The following is a 21,367-nucleotide window of genomic DNA, read 5'->3' on the forward strand; positions in this document are numbered from 1 at the left end:
GTCATGGCTGTCATGTCACTTTTTGATAGCTTTTGTGATGTCACAGGGCTAGTTGTCTTGTTATTTTTGAAAAATCCGCTTTCTTCATATTTTCTAAGTCTTTTGCAAAGGTGGATTGTTGTATAGTTTTATATATATTTATCGTTTCTGGTAAATAATCGCAAAGCAGTCGTATTATTTTAGTCTTTGAAGCATTACCTACCTATCTAATCTTTTTTGTTTATAAAATTCTACCACAACACTGACTTTGACGTTTCATAATCATTTGAATAATTAATATGGCAACAATACACAAATATGGCGCTCTCCAACTTTGAGCGCGCAGCTTACGAAAATCGATTTTTGCTCAAAAAAACATTCTAGTGCGTTCTAAGTATAAACTTAAAACACCAAGATGCCAGATACAATAATAGAAAGTGTCCTTACTGGGAAATTAGACGCCAACTTGCTTATAAAGTGGTTAAATAACGAATCATTGGAGGTGAAACTATAACCTAAAATAAATTCAGAAATTTAGCATATTTGTGCTTATTTCTCATGTTATTTTTATTTTCAGGACACGCCTGAAGACTGTATATTGAATTGCTGTAACAGGAATGAGTTTGTGACGTGTTTTTTATCGTTTTTACGGAATCAGACTGACAGGTAGGTTGTGCGAAAAAATTGTAAACATTGAAACTTGTGCTACTTTTGAGGTCAATGAAAATATTCTTTGTCTGACCCTTGGTGACCTGTTAGAGGTCTAAAAAGACTATTGATTTGATAGACCTTTTTATAAACTGTATAATTAATTTTCTTAGTCAGTAGGTATCTCAAAATATCCAAACAGCTGTTGAATTTTTATTGTACCTACTCATAGTTACTTGCGGTGGTATTTTTCGTTTACTCTTTATATAGTTGAAGTATGAAGTTTTCCTATACCAAAGTATATCGCCTGCATATACATACTTTTTTAAAGTTCTTTTTCAGTAACTTAACTGGGTATTGATTGAGAAAATGTAATATTATATTCTATTATTCTATAAACTGAAATACAGAGTAGATTCCTATTGGTGCTATAGTTTTTGATACCTAAAAAAATTTGACATACTTTTTTACAGTTCTTTTTCAGTACCTGAACTGGGTATTGGCTGAGAAAATGTAGAATTATATTCTATGATTTTGTAAACTGAAACTGAAATACAGAGTAGATTCCTATTGGTGTTATAGTTTTTAATACTGAAAAACTATTTTTAAACTGTTACTGACCTACTATTGAGCAAAGGTGTTCTACTGAACAAGGGAGGGGCTCGGCCTTAAATCTGCCATTCTGGCCAAGTACAGGTTGTCTTTGCATGGCTTAAGAAATGTATTTAATACATTTTTTGGCATACCAGGCTGCGTCATAAATAAAAACGAATGAAAAAATCCTTAAAAATTATGCTCATAAAGACTGAACAGTTTTAGTCTAGAAATAAATGTAAATGGTAAAACAAAGGTGTATCAAATGCCTACAATTTCAGACATAAAATCTTATACTTTAATTTCTATATTCATTTCAGCATCCTACAAACAAACAGCAATGCAGTCCAAATCCTTCAACACAGTACCCCAGAAAAGCTTCTTAGTACTCGTCGCAAACACCGCAGATCTGTCTCCGACCCAACCAGCGAAGATCGTACTATGGACAGTCTCTCAGTCAAAACAGACCGACAACGCTCCCATGAATCACCGAGCAAAGACCGTAAAAGAACCGGTAGGAGAGTCAAAACCAAGTTATTCACTGAAGAAAAGTCTAACCAATCAGTGTCTTCGGATGAATCAAGGCTGAGTACCGGAGTAGATAGACTAGCGGTCTCTAGTACTCCAATGAAGAATGGTTTGAAACCGTCCGAGTATCCGAATTTACCGTTAACCAGTCCGGTGACACCAAAGAATTTTAAAGAACATCATGAACGATGTGACACTCCGAGGTTAAGCCACAGGCATTCTAGGTCTCAAGACAAGAGTTGTTTAGGAGATTACATGGTTAATGTTCAGAAAAGTAACAAGAAAAGGAGAGACAAACGTATTTCATCAGACAACGATGAGAGTAAACTGGAACTCGATTTGACTAACTCGGAGATGTTTCCTGAAATTGGTGCGAGGAAATCTAGTTCATTACGTTCAGAAAAAAGGAGAATCAAACCTACTAATATAGATAAATCGCAAAAATCTATTTCTTTAAACAGTTTCAGTGCGGAGTCTATACACACATCACCGTTGTTGCTCGAAGAAAACTCAGCATTTAAACAACAAAGGATACAAGTTAAAGAATCAAATAGCTTTGAAATCGAACGTAACATTTTGAAGCAAGAAAGACATAAGTTAATGGAGAAATTTAACATTTTGAACACAACATTACCACAGAAACAAATAATTTCTCCACAAATTAAAATCACACACAAATCTTCAATAGAAAAGTGTCAAAATTACATCAAAAGTGACAATACAAAAGTTATATTTAAAGAGAAACTCGATTTGTTAGTCGATTTATATGAAATATTGCTTAAAAATAACTTAATAATGAGTGTCAATACGGAGATATATTTCTTAATATCTATTTTAATATCGAAACAGTACGAAGACGACTATGTAAGTGCGGAGAGTAAGTTGAAAGAGAACGATATGTGTTATTTACTTAAGACAATACATAATAGTACGTATTTTGCTGTTAAGTCCTTGTGGCACCAACGCATGATACTTGAAGTTATTTTGGATAAAAGCTCTTTGAAAACTTTAGGTGAGACATGCATTATTTTCTTTTATAAAACACTAGGTGATCCACTTAACATTATTTAAACCTCTTATTCCCCATTTTAGGCCAAAGAAATTGATTCTTGAAATAATAGCTTATATTGGTCTGCTTCAAAGATTTTGGTGTTAATTTTTATTAAAAGCTGTGCAGCTTTTGCGTAAAACATTAACTGTTAGATATAATTTTGAAAAGAGATTTCAATGATTTGTAACTTTCTATTTACCGCATGGTTAGTGCAACCTAGTGTCAAAGTAGTTGGTACGTTTGACGTGAACTGTTGTTATGTTAAACAACAAGCGTGACTTGTATCACGGAGACGCTCAGCTCAAACACTGCACCTACATCTATGTAATGTACAAGTTACTTAACTCACTGATCGTTTATATATCAGTCTAGCCTTTCTTTCAAACTATGTTGGAGTCGGCTTCCAGTCTAAGATGCAGCTGAATACCAGTGTTTTACATGGAGCGACTGTCTATCTGACCTCCACAACACAGTTACCTGGGTTATAACACAATACCCTTTGGTAAGACTGGTTGTCAGACTTTCAAGATTCTAACTACTCTACCTTAACCTCAGAGATCGATTTGCGCGGCTGTTGTTAACTAAGCCACATCGAGGCGCCCATAGCCAGTTGCGCTCAGCGGTCGAAAACGTAAAACGATCTGTGGGTTAAACAACTCTTGACGCGGTCATTTCATAGATGGGTGACCGCATAGTGGTAATTGAGCTGGTCGTCTCCGTGCTTCGGAGGGCACGTAAAAAGTCGGTCCCGGCTGTTATCTACTAAAATAACAGTCGTTAAGCCACGTCAAAGGGCTCTCGGGCGGCTTGAACAACTTTGACACTAGGTTGACTATTAACCATACGACAAACAAATAAGCCACGAGCCACACAATTATCGTTTACTGACAATAATTCTCTACTACACAATTTCAGGCGAAAACAAAAAGGTCCGTTCCTTCTACCCAGACTTGGCAAAGTTTCTACTGAACTGTTACGGTCTGAGATGCGAGGCTGAAGCCACCGGGGACCGCTGCCGACCCCCCCAGAGACATAACGACGTGATATGCTTTAATTTGGAGACGGATAATGTAGATAACTTCCCCAATATGCTCAGTTTTCACCATTTTAAGAAGCAGAGGGATATGTTTTATGATATATTAAGGTAAGATAAAAGTAATCTATATATATACTCATAATAAAATAGTAGACATGGCGTTTCCGTACATTTAATATATTTACAAAATCCTACTAATATTATAAATGCGAAAGTTTTTGAGTATTTATGTATGTTTGTTACTCTTTCACGCAAATACTATTGAACCGATTACGATAAAATTTGGTATATAGGTAGCTGAAGACCCAGAATAACACATACGCTACTTTTTATCTCGGAGTTCCCGAGGGATCGGGATTTACACGGGAAGGGTTTCCACGCGGACGAAGTCGCTTGTGGCTTTTACCCGCGACTTTGTCCGCCACCAAAATTTTCCCATGGAATGCGTTATTTTCCCGGGGTAAAAAGTAGCCTATGTCCTTTCTCGGGTATCAAAATATCTCCATACCAAACTTCATGCAAATTGGTTCAGTAGTTTAGGCGTGATTGAGTAACAGACAGACAGACAGAGTTACTTTCGCATTTGTAATATTAATATGTATCTTTATATATATATATATAACTAGCTGACCCGCACAACTTCGCTTGCGTCACATAAGAGAGAACGGGTCAGAATTTTCCACGTTTTTGTAACACTTTTTACTGTTACTCTGCTCCTATTGGTCGTAGCGTGATGATATAAAATATGCTTTTTTTTCACGAAAAATATTCTATCTTTCTTTCTTTTTCTTTTTTCTTTTTTTTTTTAAAAAGACAACTCCCGCACTAAGAATTGCTCTTGTGTCGCGGGGACTTTTACAAACATACAAACAACGGACACAAAGCACAACCAGACCCGAAACAGTTATTTGTGGATCGCACAAATAATTGTCCCGTGTGGGAATCGAACCCACGACCTCCCGTTGCAGTGGTATCGGCGTGGCGACCTAAACCACTGCGCCACGGAGGCAGTCAAATCAAAATTATTTATAAGTATCTCTAAATATAACGAAATCGCGCCATTAAAACAGTTGCCATGACAACGGAATTTTGTTAATTCAGTGTCATTATAATATTGAATATTCGCGACTTCGTTCGCCACCTGAATTTTCCCGGGAAATGCGTCATTTTCCCGGGGTAAAAAGTAGCCTATGTCCTTTCTCGGGTATCAAAATATCTCCATCCCAAATTTCATGCAAATTGGTTCAGTAGTTTAGGCGTGATTGAGTAGCAGACAGACAGACAGACAGACAGACAGAGTTACTTTCGCATTTATAATATTAGTATGGATTCTTCTGTAAGTGTGTATGTCACTGAACTTCTCTTAAACGACTGGACCGATTTTGATGAAATTTTTTGTGTGTGTTCGAGGCGACCTGAGAATGGTTTAGATTATTAAAGAACGTTTAAAATGTGCAAATTAAAGACGTGTAGACAGGACAACGTCTGTCGGGTCCGCTAGTATATTAGTATGGATGTATGTATATTTCAGATGGTACCAAGACACGGAGTCTTCAGGCGGGTCCCGCTCGTCGCTCCGGTCCCGCGTCAAAGCCCTACTGTCCGGGGGAGCGTGTGCCGCCAACCACGCACATCTATCCGCGTTGTTCACTCAACATATGTTACAACACTGCTTACCTACTTGTAAACAGGTGGGGTTATATTATTCATATTGATTTGGTTTAACTGCCTCTGTGGCGCGGTCGGTAGTATATGCGACTGCGGTGTGAGAGGTCTCGGGTTCGAATCCTGGGTCGGGCCAAAAAAGTATTTTCTGAGATTTTCTGTTAAGAATTTCTTAGAGATTGCCCGGAGTTAGGAAGTTGAGGTCGTAGACCTCCGTGCCTCGGAGAGCACGTAAAGCCGTCGGTCCTGCGCCTGACCTCTCACTGGTCGTGTCGGTTATCCGTCCCACCGGACTATGAGAGTGATGGAATAGAGAGTGTACCTGTGTATTGTGCACACACTTGGACACTATAAACAAAGTCCTGCACAGATGGCCAGTTTCAATGAAATTGACCGCCGTAGCCGTATATCAGCTAGGAGGACATTATTATTGATTTGTTTTTGGTAACACCGGGAGGGGACGCCCTAGAAAGATATACACAGATCATATCGATGATGTCTTGTAGAAAGGTCAGGTGCTACTCGTAACCGGCGGTCCTGTATGACAACATGTATGTATGTGAATGAAGCAAGGGAAGTTTGTGAAAATCGTACCAAGTGACGTTCTCTGGTCTCTGCCTGCCCTATGGGAAAAAGGCTTGTTTTTATGTATGTATGCTTTGTACTTCATTGGCGTCTTCCCAGTGGTTAAGATGGTAGCTTTGCCAATGACGACACACTGTGTTAGGAGACAGTATACATTTGTGGTTCGACTTGGGATTCGAACCAGAGACCCCTACGAGGTTGTCGCATGCACTACTTATCATAGAGACTGACAATTTACTCAATAGTAATAATCTTTATAAATTATTGTTATGTGTAACACAGGAATCGAAGCTAAGCAAGCTACAACGACGACTGACTTGCCCCACTGCGCCCGAGTCACACCGACTACCGCACTTTACTGCTAATGAAATGTTTTATAAGTAAGTACTTGAACCGTTTGATATTTATTTAAATTAATTTTACAATTAAGAAGAGCATTTGACAAAATTTGCATGAATTCATTTTAAAATTAAGCATTCAAGTTATAAGGACACTGATGACTTTTCCAACAACTTTGGGACCTTACCCTGTCATTTATCAAATGTTTATTCGATATTGATTAAAGATACAATACATTTGGGTTTGTTGTAACCATAATCCATATCCGATCTGTTTCCGAGTTGATACGTGTGCTACGCGACCTTAAATCAACTTCAGAGTGAAGTTAATTCTAGCAATATCAATCTTATTTTATACTTTACAGCATTTTCAGAAAAGAAAAAATGATTGAAAATGACGAATCTTCAAACTTGTATATTTCGGTTCATAGTCATCCCACAGGCTATGTGCCATACTAAATATTGCTCTAAATGGCTAGTTCTACCGATATATGTCATTTATTTTTGTTGGCCGGTACTTCAAAAAAAGGCCCAATAATGAATGGAGCCTGCCTGAATGATATCCTTTATTATTTTTCCCACAGAGAGTTCATAATAAACGCGGAGAGTGAATCATTTCGAGTACATCTCCGGGACGCGCTCGCCGCGGAACTCACGGCTCTTGAAGCCATACAACTGGCGCCCGACGACAGAGGAAATTGTAAGTAGTTATATTGTTTGTTTGTTTGTTTGTCGTATGGTTAGTGGTCAACCTAGTGTCAAAGTTGTTCAAGCCGCCCGAAGGCCTTTGGCGTGGCTTAACGACTGTTATCTTAGTAGACAATAACCGGGACCGACTTTTTACGTGCCCTCCGAAGCACGGAGACACCCAGTTCAAATACCACTATGCGGTCACCCATCTATAGAATGACCGCGCCAACGGTTGCTTAACCTACAGATCGTTTACCGACCGGTGAGCACAACTGGCTGCTCATAGCCAGTTGCGCTCACCGGTCGGTGCCTCAAGTAGTTAAAATGAATAATTAATTAAATACTAGCTGACTCGCGCAACTTCGCTTGCGTCACATAAGAGAGACTGGGTCGTAATTTTCCCCGTCTTTGTAACATTTTTTACTGATATTCTGCTCCTATTGGTCGTAGCGTGATGATATATAGCCTAAAGCCTTCCTCGATAAATGGTCTACTTAATACAATGACCAGGATTACATTATTATTGTATGGCATTATGCTCGCCCCCTATTACATGAGACTAACATTGTAAATTTCGAAACATGGGTATATTATACAACTCTGCCTACACCTTCGGGTATAACAGACGTGATATTTAGTATCTAAATAAAAATAAAATAACCCACTAATGTCCCACTGCTGGGCAAGGGTCTCCTCCCGGAATGAGGGAGAATCCAAGCCTTAAGTATGTATTTAACAATATTTTTCTTTGTTACAGCAAACACAGACCTAACAAAAGAATACCTCCTGCTATCAAAGAAGCTAGGACTCCTAGCTAAATTCCTAGGGTTCCTAGCATCTCTCCCCTACTCTCAGGTCATGGATATAAGCACTAATAAAGCAGGAATAACTAAAAGTATTCAGAGAGAAATGAATTACGCGCCGCCTAAGGAAAAGGTTTTGGAAAATGATTTGGCTTTGAGAAATTATGTAAGTAAATTTTCATTTATTTTTTCATTTAATTATGACAACTCCCGCACTAAGAATTGCTCTTGTGTCGCGGGGACGTTTACAAACATACAAACAACGGACACAAAGCACAACCAGACGCGAAACGATTATTTGTGGAACACACAAATAATCGTTCCGTGTAGGAATCGAACCCACGACCCCCCGACGCAATGGTAGTGGCGTGGCGACCTAAACCACTGCGCCACTGAAACTAATTATTATTTACCCTACTTCCTATTATTATAACAACGTACTTTGTGTCCGTTGTTTGTATGTTTGTAAAAGTCCCCGCGACACAAGAGCAATTCTAAATGCGGGAGTTTTCTTTCTAAGAAAAATATTTCATAAAAACTGTTCCGTAGTTAGAGTAACATATTTATACATCTATCAACACAAAACCTTCATTTATAATATTAGTAGTCAAATTCTTTTCGGTTATCGAACTTATAAAATTAATCCGGTAATCAAACCTAGGACATAACAAAATAAACTCATTAACAAACTATATTTGATTTCAGAGCCAACCAACAATCGACCTACAAGGCATACTATCAAACGCGAGCGAAACCGGGCGTCTCTCTATAACTACACCCTGGATAATACAATACCTATCAATGTTAGACTACACGACATTAAGAACAAAATACTTTACAACTCTACTAAAGAAACTATTCGATATATACACGAATCGACTAAAACACAACACTAGTATGAAGAAAAATACAGTTATATATCTAAAATCGATGCTCGGTTGGTTATTCGATTTGCCGCATTTTCCTCAAGAGTTGTTTTACGAAAATCGACTAATTAGTGATGTGTTTAGTGATATTAGTGTGGATTGTTACGATATAGTGAACGAACAAGTGATTATAGAACTGTGCCCGTATTTAAAAGATCTAAATGTGTTGTTGTCTACGTGTAAAGTGTCTACGGAACAGAAAGAAGCGAGCTATAGGCATATTACCCCGGTTAGTCTGACTTTGAATCAGGAAGACCGGATTAAGAATAAGGAGAAAGAATTACAGGTAAAAACCTAATTTTATTTTATCGGATATTTTTTTCTTTGGTCTCTGCCTTCACTTGTTGGAATAAGGTTTTGTTTTATGTATGTACTATCTCCGGTCTACGACTTCGTCCACGTGATTGATGAAAGATTTCCCGGAGTAAAAGTATCCTTTGTGTTAATCTAGGTTAGGGTCAGGTAGGCAACACTGGCTCGGATTTTTTCGGATGCTGAAATTATCATTATAAAATAAGATAACAATCGTTAAGCCACGTCAAAGGCCTTCGGGCGGCTTGAACAACTTTGACACTAGGTTGACCACTAACCATACGGCAAGAAGACAAGAAGAAGACTGAAATATATTTGTTTTTAATTTACTCAATATTATTTATCTCCTCCCCAGGCCCGTTTAGAAGAGGAACTACTGAAAAGCCAGCCGTCTTCGACCCGTCGTGTGTTAGAACTGGTAATCGAACGTGTGACCTCGGCAGTCGTGAGAGAGTTGAGCGCTAAGGCACTGGTGACTGCTAGAGACAACGCCAGGGAGCAAGCTATGAGCTTGGCGAGGAGTTATACCGGAGACCAGGTAATCTATACTAATATAATAAAGCTGAAGAGTTTGTTTGTCTGTTTGAACGCGCTAATCTCAGGGACTACTTTCCCGATTTGAAAAATTCTGTCAGTGTTAGATAGCCCATTTATCGAGGAAGGCTATAAGCTACAAATATCATCACGCTACGACTAATACGAGCAGAGTACCAGTGAAAAATTTTACAAAAACGGGGAAAATTTTGACCTATTCTCTCTTATGTGACGCAAGCGAAGTTGCGTGAGTCAGCTAGTATACTAGATGACCCGCACAACTTCGGCTTTAATTAGAAAAAAATAAAAATCTAGCGTGATTAACGTATTGGTATTCAAAAGATTTTTTTACTTCCTTTAGTAGCGGATTATACTTTTTCCTAGCAAATGTGCGTACATAAATTGGAAAAAAACCTTTTGTACTTTAAAACCCTCTATTTTTTGCGTGAAAGACAATAATCTATACTAATATTATAAAGCTGAAGAGTTTGTTTGTTTGTTTGAACGCGCTAATCTCAGGAACTACTGGTCCGATTTGAAAAATTATTTCAATGTTAGATAGTCCATGTATCGAGGAAGGTTATAGGCTATATATCATTACGCTACGACCAATAGGAGCAGAGTAGCAGCGAAAAATGTTACAAAAACGGGGAAAATTATGATTCTCTTATGAGACGCAAGCGAAGTTGCGCGGGTCAGCTAGTATTAAATAAGTTGTGTTTCTTGTTACAGGCATCTCTGCTCGTGTCAATACAGCAAATATACCGTGATAATTTACAACAATTAAGGACAGTGGCGTTGTCTTCCGCTAAGACTAATATACAGGTAAATTATATTAATGTTCATATTTCAGCCACCCAAAAAAATATAGTTGTGCAATAAAATTGTGCAAAATTATTGCTTAATATGTAGGTCATGTTATAACCCAGGTAACTGTGTTGTGGAGGTCCGATAGACAGTCGCCCCATGTAAAATACTGGTATTCAGCTGCATCCGGTGAGGCTGGAAGCCGACTCCAACATAGTTGGAAGAAAGGCTAGGCTGAAAAAAAGATGTAGGTCTATATATGGCAAACGAAGTCATGCTCATTATTAAGTTTTTATGAGGTTTTCTAACCTAATACTGTCCCACTGCTGGGCAAGGGTCTCCACCCGAATGAGGCAAGGGTTAAGCCTTGAGTCCACCACGCTGGCCAAGTGCGGGTTGGGGACTTTGCATACCCTCAATAAAATGTATTAAACAAATTGTAGGAATGCAAGGTTTCCTCACGATGTTTTCCTTCACCGTTGGAGCATGTGATAATTATTTCTAATATACATATCTTCGAAAAGTCATTGGTGTGTTGCCTCGGATTCGAACCTGTCACCACTTGCGTGGGAGGTGCCAACTTAAACCACTCGGCTATCACTGCTTCACACCACCTATAACCAAGATACTGTAGGTTTCTAAAAACTAATTGTTATTTTGTTTCAGTCTCGAGCAGAAAGTGCAGTATCGTCACTACTAGCATCAGCCCCGGCGCCGCTCGTGACGCTGGCGGTGAAGGCCTCCATGAGCAGGCTCAGCAAGTGGCTCACCGACAACTGGACAAGCACTGGTGAGTCCAGGGTTCATTACCTTGAAACAAACCGTTTAGACAAAGTGAGGTGATTTTATACCTTAAACCGGCTTCTGCCTGCAACATCGTCCGCCTGAAAAGGTTTCCCGTTGTAAAAAGTATCCTATGTGTACATCTAGGTTAATTTTAGTTCAATCAGTGGATCTAAGAAGATTTATACAGACTTTAATCTCCTATTTTATCCCCGTGGGGGTAAGGAGTTTAGGAGATGTCTACGTCATAGTAGCTTTATGCATGCAAAGTCTCAGCCCGATCGGTTTTAAATTGACAAAGTTTCATACAAACTTTCATCTTCTATTTAATCCCCTTGGGGGTAGAATTGATCAAAATCCTTTCTTAGCGGATGCCTATGTCATAACATGTACCTGCATGCTAAATTTCAGCTCGATCCGTCCAGTGGTTTGTGCTGTGCGATGCTAGATCACTATCCCCCGGTTTCTGAGGCACATTTAACGGTAGTTTATCTTAACCAGTTGCGCTCACCGGTCGGTAAACGATCTGTGGGTTGGCAAGGTCATTCTATAGATGGGTGACCGCATAGTGGTATTTGAACTGGGCGTCTCCGTGCTTCGGAGGGCACGTAAAAAGTCGGTCCCGATTGTAGTCAATTAAGATAACAGTCGTTAAGCCACGTCAAAGGCCTTCCGGACGGCTTGAACAACTTTGACACTAACCATACGATAAATAAATAATAAACAGTCTATTTAATAGCGTTTTTTATATGAGTTTTAACGCTATTGAATAGATAAACTACCGCTAAATGTACCTACGAAACCGGGGGTATGTCAATCACTCAGTCAGTCACCTTTGAGTTTTATATTAATTATTCATTATCTTCCAGCGGTCCTCTGTAAAGACATAGAAGCAGAAATGAAGACGTTCATAGCACTAGGCCCGTTCGCGACCCCGCCCGCGGCCAAGCAGACGTGTGACGTCACAGCTATGACGTCACCAGACGATGTGTTCCACGCGAACCACGTCAGTCCCGCCACTTGTATTATTAATTTAAAGGTATGTAACACAGTATTTATGTATTTATGTATTGAAGTGAATGAAGCATAGGAAATTGCGCTCACCGGTCGGTAACCGAACTGTGGGTTAAGCAACCCTTGGCGCGGTCATTTCATAGATGGGTGACCGTATAGTGGTATTCGAACTGGGCGTCTCTGTGCTACGGAGGGCACGTAAAAAGTCGGTCCTGGTTGTTGTCAATTGCGATAACTGTCGTTAAGTCATGTCAAAGACCTTCGGGTGGCTTGAACAACTTTGACACTAGGTTGACCACTAACCATACGACAAACAAACAAACAACAGGATGTTTGTAAGGATCGTATGGCGTTCTCTAGTCTCTGCCTACCCCTTGGGAAGAAAGCGTGACTTTATGTACTTACTAGCTGACCTGGCAAACATTGTTTTGCCATATATATTTTTTTAATGCTTGACAACCTTCATCACTTAGGGGTGTAAAATAAATAGATAGTAGATTCTCAGATCTACTGAATATGCATATAAAATTTGGTAAATATCGGTAAAGTCCTTTCGGAGGAGTAAAGTAACTAACATTGTGACACGAGAATTTTATAAGTTTGAGCTGAGCGTCTCCGTGATACAAGTCACGCTTGTTGTTTAACATAACAACAGTTCACCACAAACGTACCAACTACTTTGACACTAGGTTGACCACTAACCACACGATAAAGTGAAATATACTATATTTTTTGTTGGCAGGAACAAATATGTCTGCTACTAGACGGGTCAGAATGTCCTGACTTGTCCAGCGTGTTGTCGTCCAGCGCGGTCGGATGCGCCGCCACCAACATGTTCGTGAGGCCGCACACACAACGAGCCGTGATGCAACTGTCTTTAGATCTGTGTGTTGTGTTCGGTAAGTGACCAATAAGTTAGGGGACTGTATGTAAGGATAGCAAATAAGGAATTTGCCATAAAAAAAATAGTGGCAAGATGTCAGACGCAGGCCCGTCAGTTTTTAAATCCTGACTCGGGAATCGAACACGAAACCGGCAGTTGTGGGAAAGAATCGCTACCTATTGGTGAATACTTTCTTTCAATTTTGAGTTTATTGCTAACAAACGGACAACCGCGGCAAGAGAACTTTATTTTATGGTGTACTAGCTGACCCGCGCAGCTTCGCTTGCGTCACATAAGAAAGAATGGGTCAGAATGTTCCATGTCTTTGTGACACTTTTTACTGTTACCTACTCTGCTCCTATTGGTCGTAGCGTGATGATATAAAATATGCTTTTTTTTCACGAAAAATATTCTCAAAATTATTTATATCTCTTAGTATAACGAAGTCGCGCTAAGGCATATCCGCCATTAAAACAGTTGCCATGGCAACGGAATTTTGTTAATTCAATGTCATTATAATATTGATTTCTCGCGACTTCGTTCAATTTTCTGCATTTTCCCGGGAAATGCGTCATTTTCCCGGGGTAAAAAGTAGCCTATGTCCTTTCTCGGGTATCAAAATATCTCCATACCAAATTTAATGCAAATTGGTTCAGTAGTTTAGACGTGATTGAGTAGCAGACAGACAGACAGACAGACAGACAGACAGACAGAGTTACTTTCGCATTTATAATATTAGTATGGATAGTGATAGTGATCAGTATGTATTTAGAAGTATATAAAGTATGTGTTTTATCTCTTAGTCGACACTGACGAGTATCGAAGATTTGACATTTAAAATGTACTACCAAAATAGTTCTTACAGACAGCGGCAGAGGCGCTAAACAGATTTTTGAGTAAAATTTCTCGATTACTAGCCGGTTGTCGGTAGTCGATAGTAGTAAGAGAATCGAGCTATAGTTGTCTGATTACAGTACAAGCTCTGCTGAGTTTGAATTCAGATGACCGTGTGTGAGTTGTCCACTGATATTTATATATTTATTTTTGTTGGACTCAAGGCCTAACCTCCCTCATTACGGGAGGAGACCTTTGCCCAGCAGTGGGACATTAATAGATTTTCATTTAATTTATTTATTTTTGTTCCAGTATCCCGCCGACCATCGGAAGTGACGGAATCATTTCTACAGAAGTTAGACGCGATATGGAGTGCGTGTTGTCGAGAGAGAACTGATAATAAAACTGATGATGAATATATGCATGATGATGAATATAATCAAGTAAGTCATTAAAGTATATATTTTTTATTTATTATTTCCTTGAAAAGGAAACTCCCGTTTTATAAATTTAAAAATTGCTCTCGTGTCGCTTGGACTTTTACAAACATACAAACAACGGACACGAAACATTTATTTGTGGATCGCACAAATGATTGTTTCGTTTGACAATCGGACCCACGACCTCCCGACGCAATGGTAGCGGCGTGGCGACCTAACCACTGCGCCACGAAGGCAGTCACGTCGTAATTAGTGATATATTTATATTTTTTTAGTGATAGCCGAGTCGTATAACTTAGTTAAACTTAGTACATCCCACGCAAGTGATTGACGGTTCGTACTCGAGGCAACACACCAATGACTTTTCCAAGTTATGTGTGTATTAAAAATAATTATCACTTGTTATATATTATACCGGTGAATAAAAACATCGTCATAAAAAAATATTTCTTTAACTCACTTAAAGTTGATGAAATTTTGCAAGCCTTAAAAAATATTAAACACATTTCTTGAGGGCATGGAAATCCGCACTTGGCCAGCGTGGTGGACTCAAGGCCTAACCCCTCCCTCATTACGGGAGGAGACCCTTGCCCAGCAGTGGGACTATAACTGGTTACATTTTTATTATGTATCTAATTTTTTTCTCATTTCAGCATCAAGACTTCAGACTAATCCAACCGCCGAAGTCCCCAATATCGCTGACTCAGCCGCGGTCACCCATCTCTCTCACGCAAGGTCCTTACTCCCCCAACGCACTGCAAGGTCCGCGGTCGCCGCGGTCACCCAGCGCCGTGGGACCTAGGTCACCTAATTCTTGGAGTGGGAAGGTGGTTTGTCAGGTAAGGAATTACAATTATAAACAACATATTATATTAAAATAATAATTAATAAATTTAACCCATTAATGTCCCACTGCTGGGCAAAGGTCTCCTCCCGTAATGATGGAGGGGTTAGGCCTAAAGTCCATCACGCTGGCGAAGTGCGGGTTGGGGACTTTGCATACCTTCCAGAACTGTTCTAAAAATCTCTCAAGCATGCAAGATTGCATATCAACTCGGGTTCGAACCGTCGACCACTTGCGTGGGAGGTATCAACTTATACCACACGGCTATCACTGCTTTGATTAACGCGTGTATGGCAGTTGTGCTCACCGGTCTGTAAACGATCTGTGGGTTAAGTAACCCTCGGCGCGGTCACTCCATAGATGGGTGACCGCATAGTGGTATTTGAACTGAGCGTCTCCGTGCTACGGAGGGCACGTAAAGAGTCGGTCCCGGTTGTTGTCGATTAAGATAACAGTCGTTAAGTCATGTCAAAGGCCTTTCAGGCTTGAACAACTTTGACACTAGGTTGACCACTAACCATATGACAAGAAGAAGAAGACTGGTAGTCAACTACCGTATTACTGAATCTATCAATAGCTCTATTAATTTTGTCTAAACTAGCTATATTGTTGTAGTTATTTGTTAGCTCGAAGCTTTTTTTGCCCACAGCCTCCCAAACCTCTAGAAGAAGACAACGGCTGCCTGGAGATGTTCGAGCGCGTCCTCTGTCCTCGCAACATCATGATCATCAGCAGCACCTCTCGTAGTGAGTGCTGGGACGCCATGGCCTCCGTGCTGGTGTTCCTCCTGCACAAACGGTTCCTCACTGAAGACTCGCTTACGGAACAGTGTTTGGCTGTTTATAGACAAGATTGGCCGCAGGTAATGATAATTTATTTATTTAAAACTTAATATTAGTGTCCGACTTAGCATGGAACTCGACATGAATTACTTGGTCACCTATCCACATAAAAACCGGGGAAGAGTAGCTTAACCTCAGAGATCGATCCGTGCGGCTTTGTTAACTAAGCCATGAGCATTCTATTACATAGCATTAACATTGTTAATGGCAAAACGTAGGTATACCTTCGGCCATTATAGGCGTGATGATAATATACAATTTACCAGCTGACCCGCGCAACTTCGCTTGCGTCACATAAGAGAGAATGGGTCAAAATTTCCCACGTTTTTGTAACACTTTTTTACTGTTACTCTGCTCCTATTGGCCGTAGCGTGATGATATAAAATATGTTTTTTTTTTCACGAAAAATATTCTTAAAGTTATTTATGTCTCTTAATATATCGAAGTTGCGCTAAGGCATATCCGCCATTAAAACAGTTGCCATGACAACGGAATTTTGTTTTATTATATTGTGTTTTATTTGTCATATATTGATTATTCGCGACTTCGTCCGTCTCCTAAATTTTCTCATGGAAATGCGTCATTTTCCCGGGGTAAAAAGTAGCCTATGTCCTTTCTCGGGTATCAAAATATCTCCATACCAAATTTCACGCAAATTGGTTCAGTAGATTAGGCGTGATTGAGTAACAGACTATCAGAGTTACTTTCGCATTTATAATATTAGTATGGATTATTGAGAAAGGCAGGGCGTAGGCGTTAACATCACGCTACGACCAATAGGAGTGGAATGCCAGTAAAAAATGTTACAAAAACGGGGAAAATTATGACCCCTTCTCTCTTATGTGACGCGAAGTTGCACGTCAGTTAATTAGTTATATCATGTATATTAATGTATTGTCCACAGCACGTGCTAGAGAGCGTATCGTCCTGCATGAAGACAGTGTCAGGTCGCTGGAGCCGCTCGTCGGGCGGCAAGTTCACGCTGTTCCTGGACTTCCTCGCGGAGTACTGCGGTGATATACACCTTGAGCCTATGGACTAGCACCACTGAAGGATGAAATGAAAGGGGGGTATGTGCACCCCCTCCCACTAGTTCACATTGAAAACATAAAGTAATTTACAAATTCAGGGGGCGTAATTATTACACCTCAATTCTGCACCACAATTTATAGTGGGGGGGGGGGGGGTCGTGTAAATGGAAGGCAAAATCAGGGGGATATAAACGACCCCACCGTTGCACGTGCGTATTACGGCAATAACTGAACAAACTCATGATATATGTTACATAGAATTATTAGCAGAGGCGAGGGGGCTAAAGGCCTGGATTACAACTGGGGGGTGTATGCAAGTCCCTCACTTTATTTGGTAACCGAAACCAGCAGGAAACTAACCCTCTTATTCATATGCAATATTAAGTTATGAAAGGTTTATAAAGTGTTTTGTTTCTTTCACTCCTTAGCGAAATGAAAAAGAGAAAACATATTATAGTAGCTTTTTAGCTAAAACAAGTTTATAGTGTTTTTATGAATAAGAGGGTTAGTAAATTTAGGTGTTTATCTATGCCACCTATTTCATATTTATGGGGAAATTAGTTGCCCCACAGGACAAGCAGTATTAAATGTGATCAAAGCTGTGTACAACCCCCCCTTTTCCTCCCAACCCCATGAAAGGAAAATTTACAAATAAGTAATGGATTAAAGTAAGTAACAAGATCTTATATATAGAACAAAAATCCTCAATAAAATGTTATCAAAATCGAAAACATGAATCAATTGCTTTTTGTATAAGAATTATTATACTTTAATATATGAATAATAAATTATATTAAGGAATGTGAACTTTTATGATATTGGGCTGTGAAACGCGAAAGGAATGACACCAGTTTTTAATATATATTAATAATAAAATAATATATAAATGTAGTCAAAATTTATTATTAAAAACCCATTACTGTCCCACTGCTGGGCAAGGGTCTCCTCTCGGAATGAGGGATTGAGTTAAGTCAATCTATCCAATAGCGTTTTTTTTATATAAGTTTAAACGCTATTGAATAGATAAACTACCGCTAAATGTACCTTAGAAACCGGGGGTTAGTCGTTGGATTAATCGCAACTTATCTAGAGGGGATGAACGATGTTTAGAGAAATATATATTGAATGTTTAGTAAATAAATATTGAATGTTTATTATATTTGTCAAAATATACATTACTAGAGCTCGTCTGGGATTTAATAAATTGGAAAAGTCTACCTTTCAGGTGATGAAAGGTTTTTCAAAATACGTTAACTGGTTCCAGAGATTATGCCTATCATACAAATTAACAAAATTTTCGCTCTCTTCTTAAATTAGTAGTATAGAATAACATTCAGTTTGTTGTTTGTACAACATTTTATTAATCCGGATATAAATCTATCACTTTGTAAAAATCCATTTTAATTGGTTCAGATATATCAACATCTAATATTCAGTTAAATACCTGTAAGACCGTAATTTTGGGGTATAGATCTATCACTTTGTCAAAGTCCATCAAAATCGGTTCAGCCGTTTAATAACAACGTAACGAACAGACTTGCCACCGGTTTCTGAGTACATTTAGCGGTAGTTTATCTATTCAATACGTTTTTTTTATTTGAGTTTAAACGCTATTGAATAGATAAACTACCGCTAAATGTACTCAGAAACCGGGGGTAAATTTCGCTTTTATACAATCAAGATTGAACAGTTATATACTATATAACCAACGATTTTTATGTAGCATTTTGTACATAAACAGTTACTAATGGACGTCGTCTAAGCTCTGATTACACTATCGTATGGTTAGTGGTCAACCTAGTGTCAAAGTTGTTCAAACCTAAGGCCTTTGACGTGGCTTAACGACTGTTATCTTAATCGACAACAACCGGGACCGACTTTTTATATGCCCTTCGAAGCACGGAGACGATCAGTTCAAATACCATTGCGGTCACCCATCTATGGTATAACCGCGCTAAGTTCTGCTTAACCCACAGATAGTTTTCATTTTATTAGTTATGACCCGCGCAACTTCGCTTGCGTCACATAAGAGAGAATGGGTCAAAATTTTCCCCATTTTTGTAACATTTTTTACTAGTACTCTGCTCCTTTTGGTCGTAGCGTGATGATATACATAGCCTATGTCCTTTCTCGGCTATCAAAATATCTCCTTACCAAATTTCATGCAAATTGGTTCAGTAGTCTAGGCGTGATTGAGTAGCAGACAGACAGACAGACAGACAGACAGAGTTACTTTCACATTTATAATATTAGTATAGAGATACTGTGTTTTGTCACTTTTAATCAATTTCGAAAGTGTATATGAGTGAAAATCACTGTATAACTTATCAGAGCTTATACTACGTTTATTAGTAAAACAGGAAATATTAAAGGAATTGTCTATAGTGGGAATAAGGGTTCGATTCCCTTACGAAACGAAATTGTTTTTACTTCATTCCTAGAGCAAGAAAAAGTTGTGTTTTAAAACGAATTTTATGTAATTATATTTAAAAGTTTAATCGATCCTAAACGAATTGTTATTGTCCATTTATATTACATAACAATACTATATTAAGTTCTTAAAATTGTAGTGTAACAACTTAGTAGAGAACCTTTTGCAAATTTGGGGACTGGCGAATTTCCAAAAATCCTGTCTAAGTGCACCTCTACACTTCCTAAGGAATCTTCATAGCAAATGTCAAGTTTGTACGCTCAGTAGTTTCTGCTGTGCGTTGTCCATCAGTGAATCAGTAACGGAAGATAATCTTATACCTATATATTATTATATAAAACTCAAATTTAACTGACTGACATAGTGATCTATCAACGCACAGCACAAACCGCTGGACGGATCGTGTTGAAATTTGACATGCAGGTAGATGTTGTGACGTAGACATCCGCTAAGAAAGGATTTTGATCAATTCTACCCCCTAGGGGATAAAACAGGAGATAAAAGTTTGTAGGAAATTTCTTACTAAGTTCTTCTTTCTTATTAAACCACGCGGACTCTCTACTAAGTTGTTGAACTTCATTAAGATAAAACATAACGAACAAAATATCAGCTGTTTTATTGTAAATGTCGTTTGTAAAATACTGCCAAATTTGTACATATTTATCTATGTAAATTATACAATATTGTAAGATTTGAAAGTACAATAAATATAAAGTTTGTTGGCCATATACATATTAGACTGTTATACTCGAAGGTATAGGCAGAAATGTATCTCCTCTCTTTTTTAAAAGACAACTTCCGCACTAAGAATTGCTCTTGTGTCGCGGGGACTTTTACAAACATACAAACAACGGACACAAAGTACAACCAGACACGAAACAATTATTTGTGGATCACACAAATAATTGTTCCGTGTGGCCGCGGCGCAGTGGTTTAGGTCGCCACACCGCTACCATTGTGTCCGGAGGTCGTGGGTTCGGTTCCCGCACGGAACTATTTGTGCGAACCATAAATAATTTCGGGTCTGGTTGTATTTTATGTCCGTTGTTTGTATATTTGTAAAAGTCCCCGTTACACAAGAGCAATTATTATTCCGGGAGTTGCCCTATTAAAAAAAATCCCGAACCCGAGCCCTCGTGATCAACAGTCGTATACACTACTGCCCATACCATAGGGGTAGTTAAATTTTTTATTATTGCCAACAAACTATTTATATAAATGTATAGATGTGTATAGAAACAACCTAGATGTAACATTTAAGTTGTCAAACGAATGTAATATAGTTATTGTGGTCTTTATTTATATGTAAATACATATAATGCAACATGTATGTATGTGAATGAAGCAAGGGAAGTTTGTAAGGATCGTACCAAGTGGCGTTCTTTGATCTCTGCCTACCCCTATGTGAACAAGGCGTGAATTTATTTTAAGCATAATGTCATGCCTGTTACCCTAAGTTTTATGAAATATACCCACGTTTTAATTTCGTGTAAAAGGGGGTGAAATTACTGCCATCTACCGAAAACGTTACTTAACTCCAAGCTGCTATTAATAATATTATATATTAAGTGTATCTATAGATTATTATAATGTTATTTATAAATAAATAAAGATCACAGTTGTACAAAAATGTCCATATGCATTGTTCATCGCTTTTGCGAATATGTCTAACATTTTAACGTATTAAATGAAATTTTGAAATTCATGATTCTTATTTAAATACCCAAAATATTAACATGAGGAGCAGCAACTCCGCTTGGCCAGTTTGC

General features: G+C 38.6%; 1 protein-coding gene across 1 annotated transcript; it reads left to right on the forward strand.

The window, feature by feature from the left end:
• The first annotated feature begins 291 nt into the window (after positions 1-291).
• On the forward strand, positions 292-21,273 carry dlt (codanin-1 like protein dlt). The gene is made up of 18 exons (XM_076132731.1): positions 292-481; positions 557-645; positions 1,542-2,761; positions 3,716-3,944; positions 5,368-5,527; positions 6,369-6,466; positions 7,009-7,124; positions 7,872-8,083; positions 8,623-9,129; positions 9,511-9,693; positions 10,422-10,514; positions 11,163-11,286; positions 12,149-12,318; positions 13,036-13,192; positions 14,323-14,453; positions 15,104-15,289; positions 15,944-16,156; positions 17,041-21,273. Exons 1-18 carry the CDS (start codon positions 395-397, stop codon positions 17,176-17,178), a joined length of 4,113 nt encoding a protein of 1,370 aa, XP_075988846.1. The 5' UTR covers positions 292-394; the 3' UTR covers positions 17,179-21,273.
• The last annotated feature ends 94 nt before the right edge of the window (positions 21,274-21,367 follow it).

Source organism: Anticarsia gemmatalis, chromosome 28 (assembly GCF_050436995.1).
Source record: "Anticarsia gemmatalis isolate Benzon Research Colony breed Stoneville strain chromosome 28, ilAntGemm2 primary, whole genome shotgun sequence".
NCBI classification, from domain to species: domain Eukaryota; kingdom Metazoa; phylum Arthropoda; class Insecta; order Lepidoptera; family Erebidae; genus Anticarsia; species Anticarsia gemmatalis.

Bases quoted from the DNA above. Each gene is read 5' to 3' on its own strand.
- dlt (XM_076132731.1), top strand. From the start codon at position 395: ATGCCAGATACAATAATAGAAAGTGTCCTTACTGGGAAATTAGACGCC. The intron at 482-556 runs GTGAAACTATAA...TTTTATTTTCAG, and splicing joins TAAATAACGAATCATTGGAG to GACACGCCTGAAGACTGTAT. The intron at 5,528-6,368 runs GTGGGGTTATAT...TGTGTAACACAG, and splicing joins GCTTACCTACTTGTAAACAG to GAATCGAAGCTAAGCAAGCT.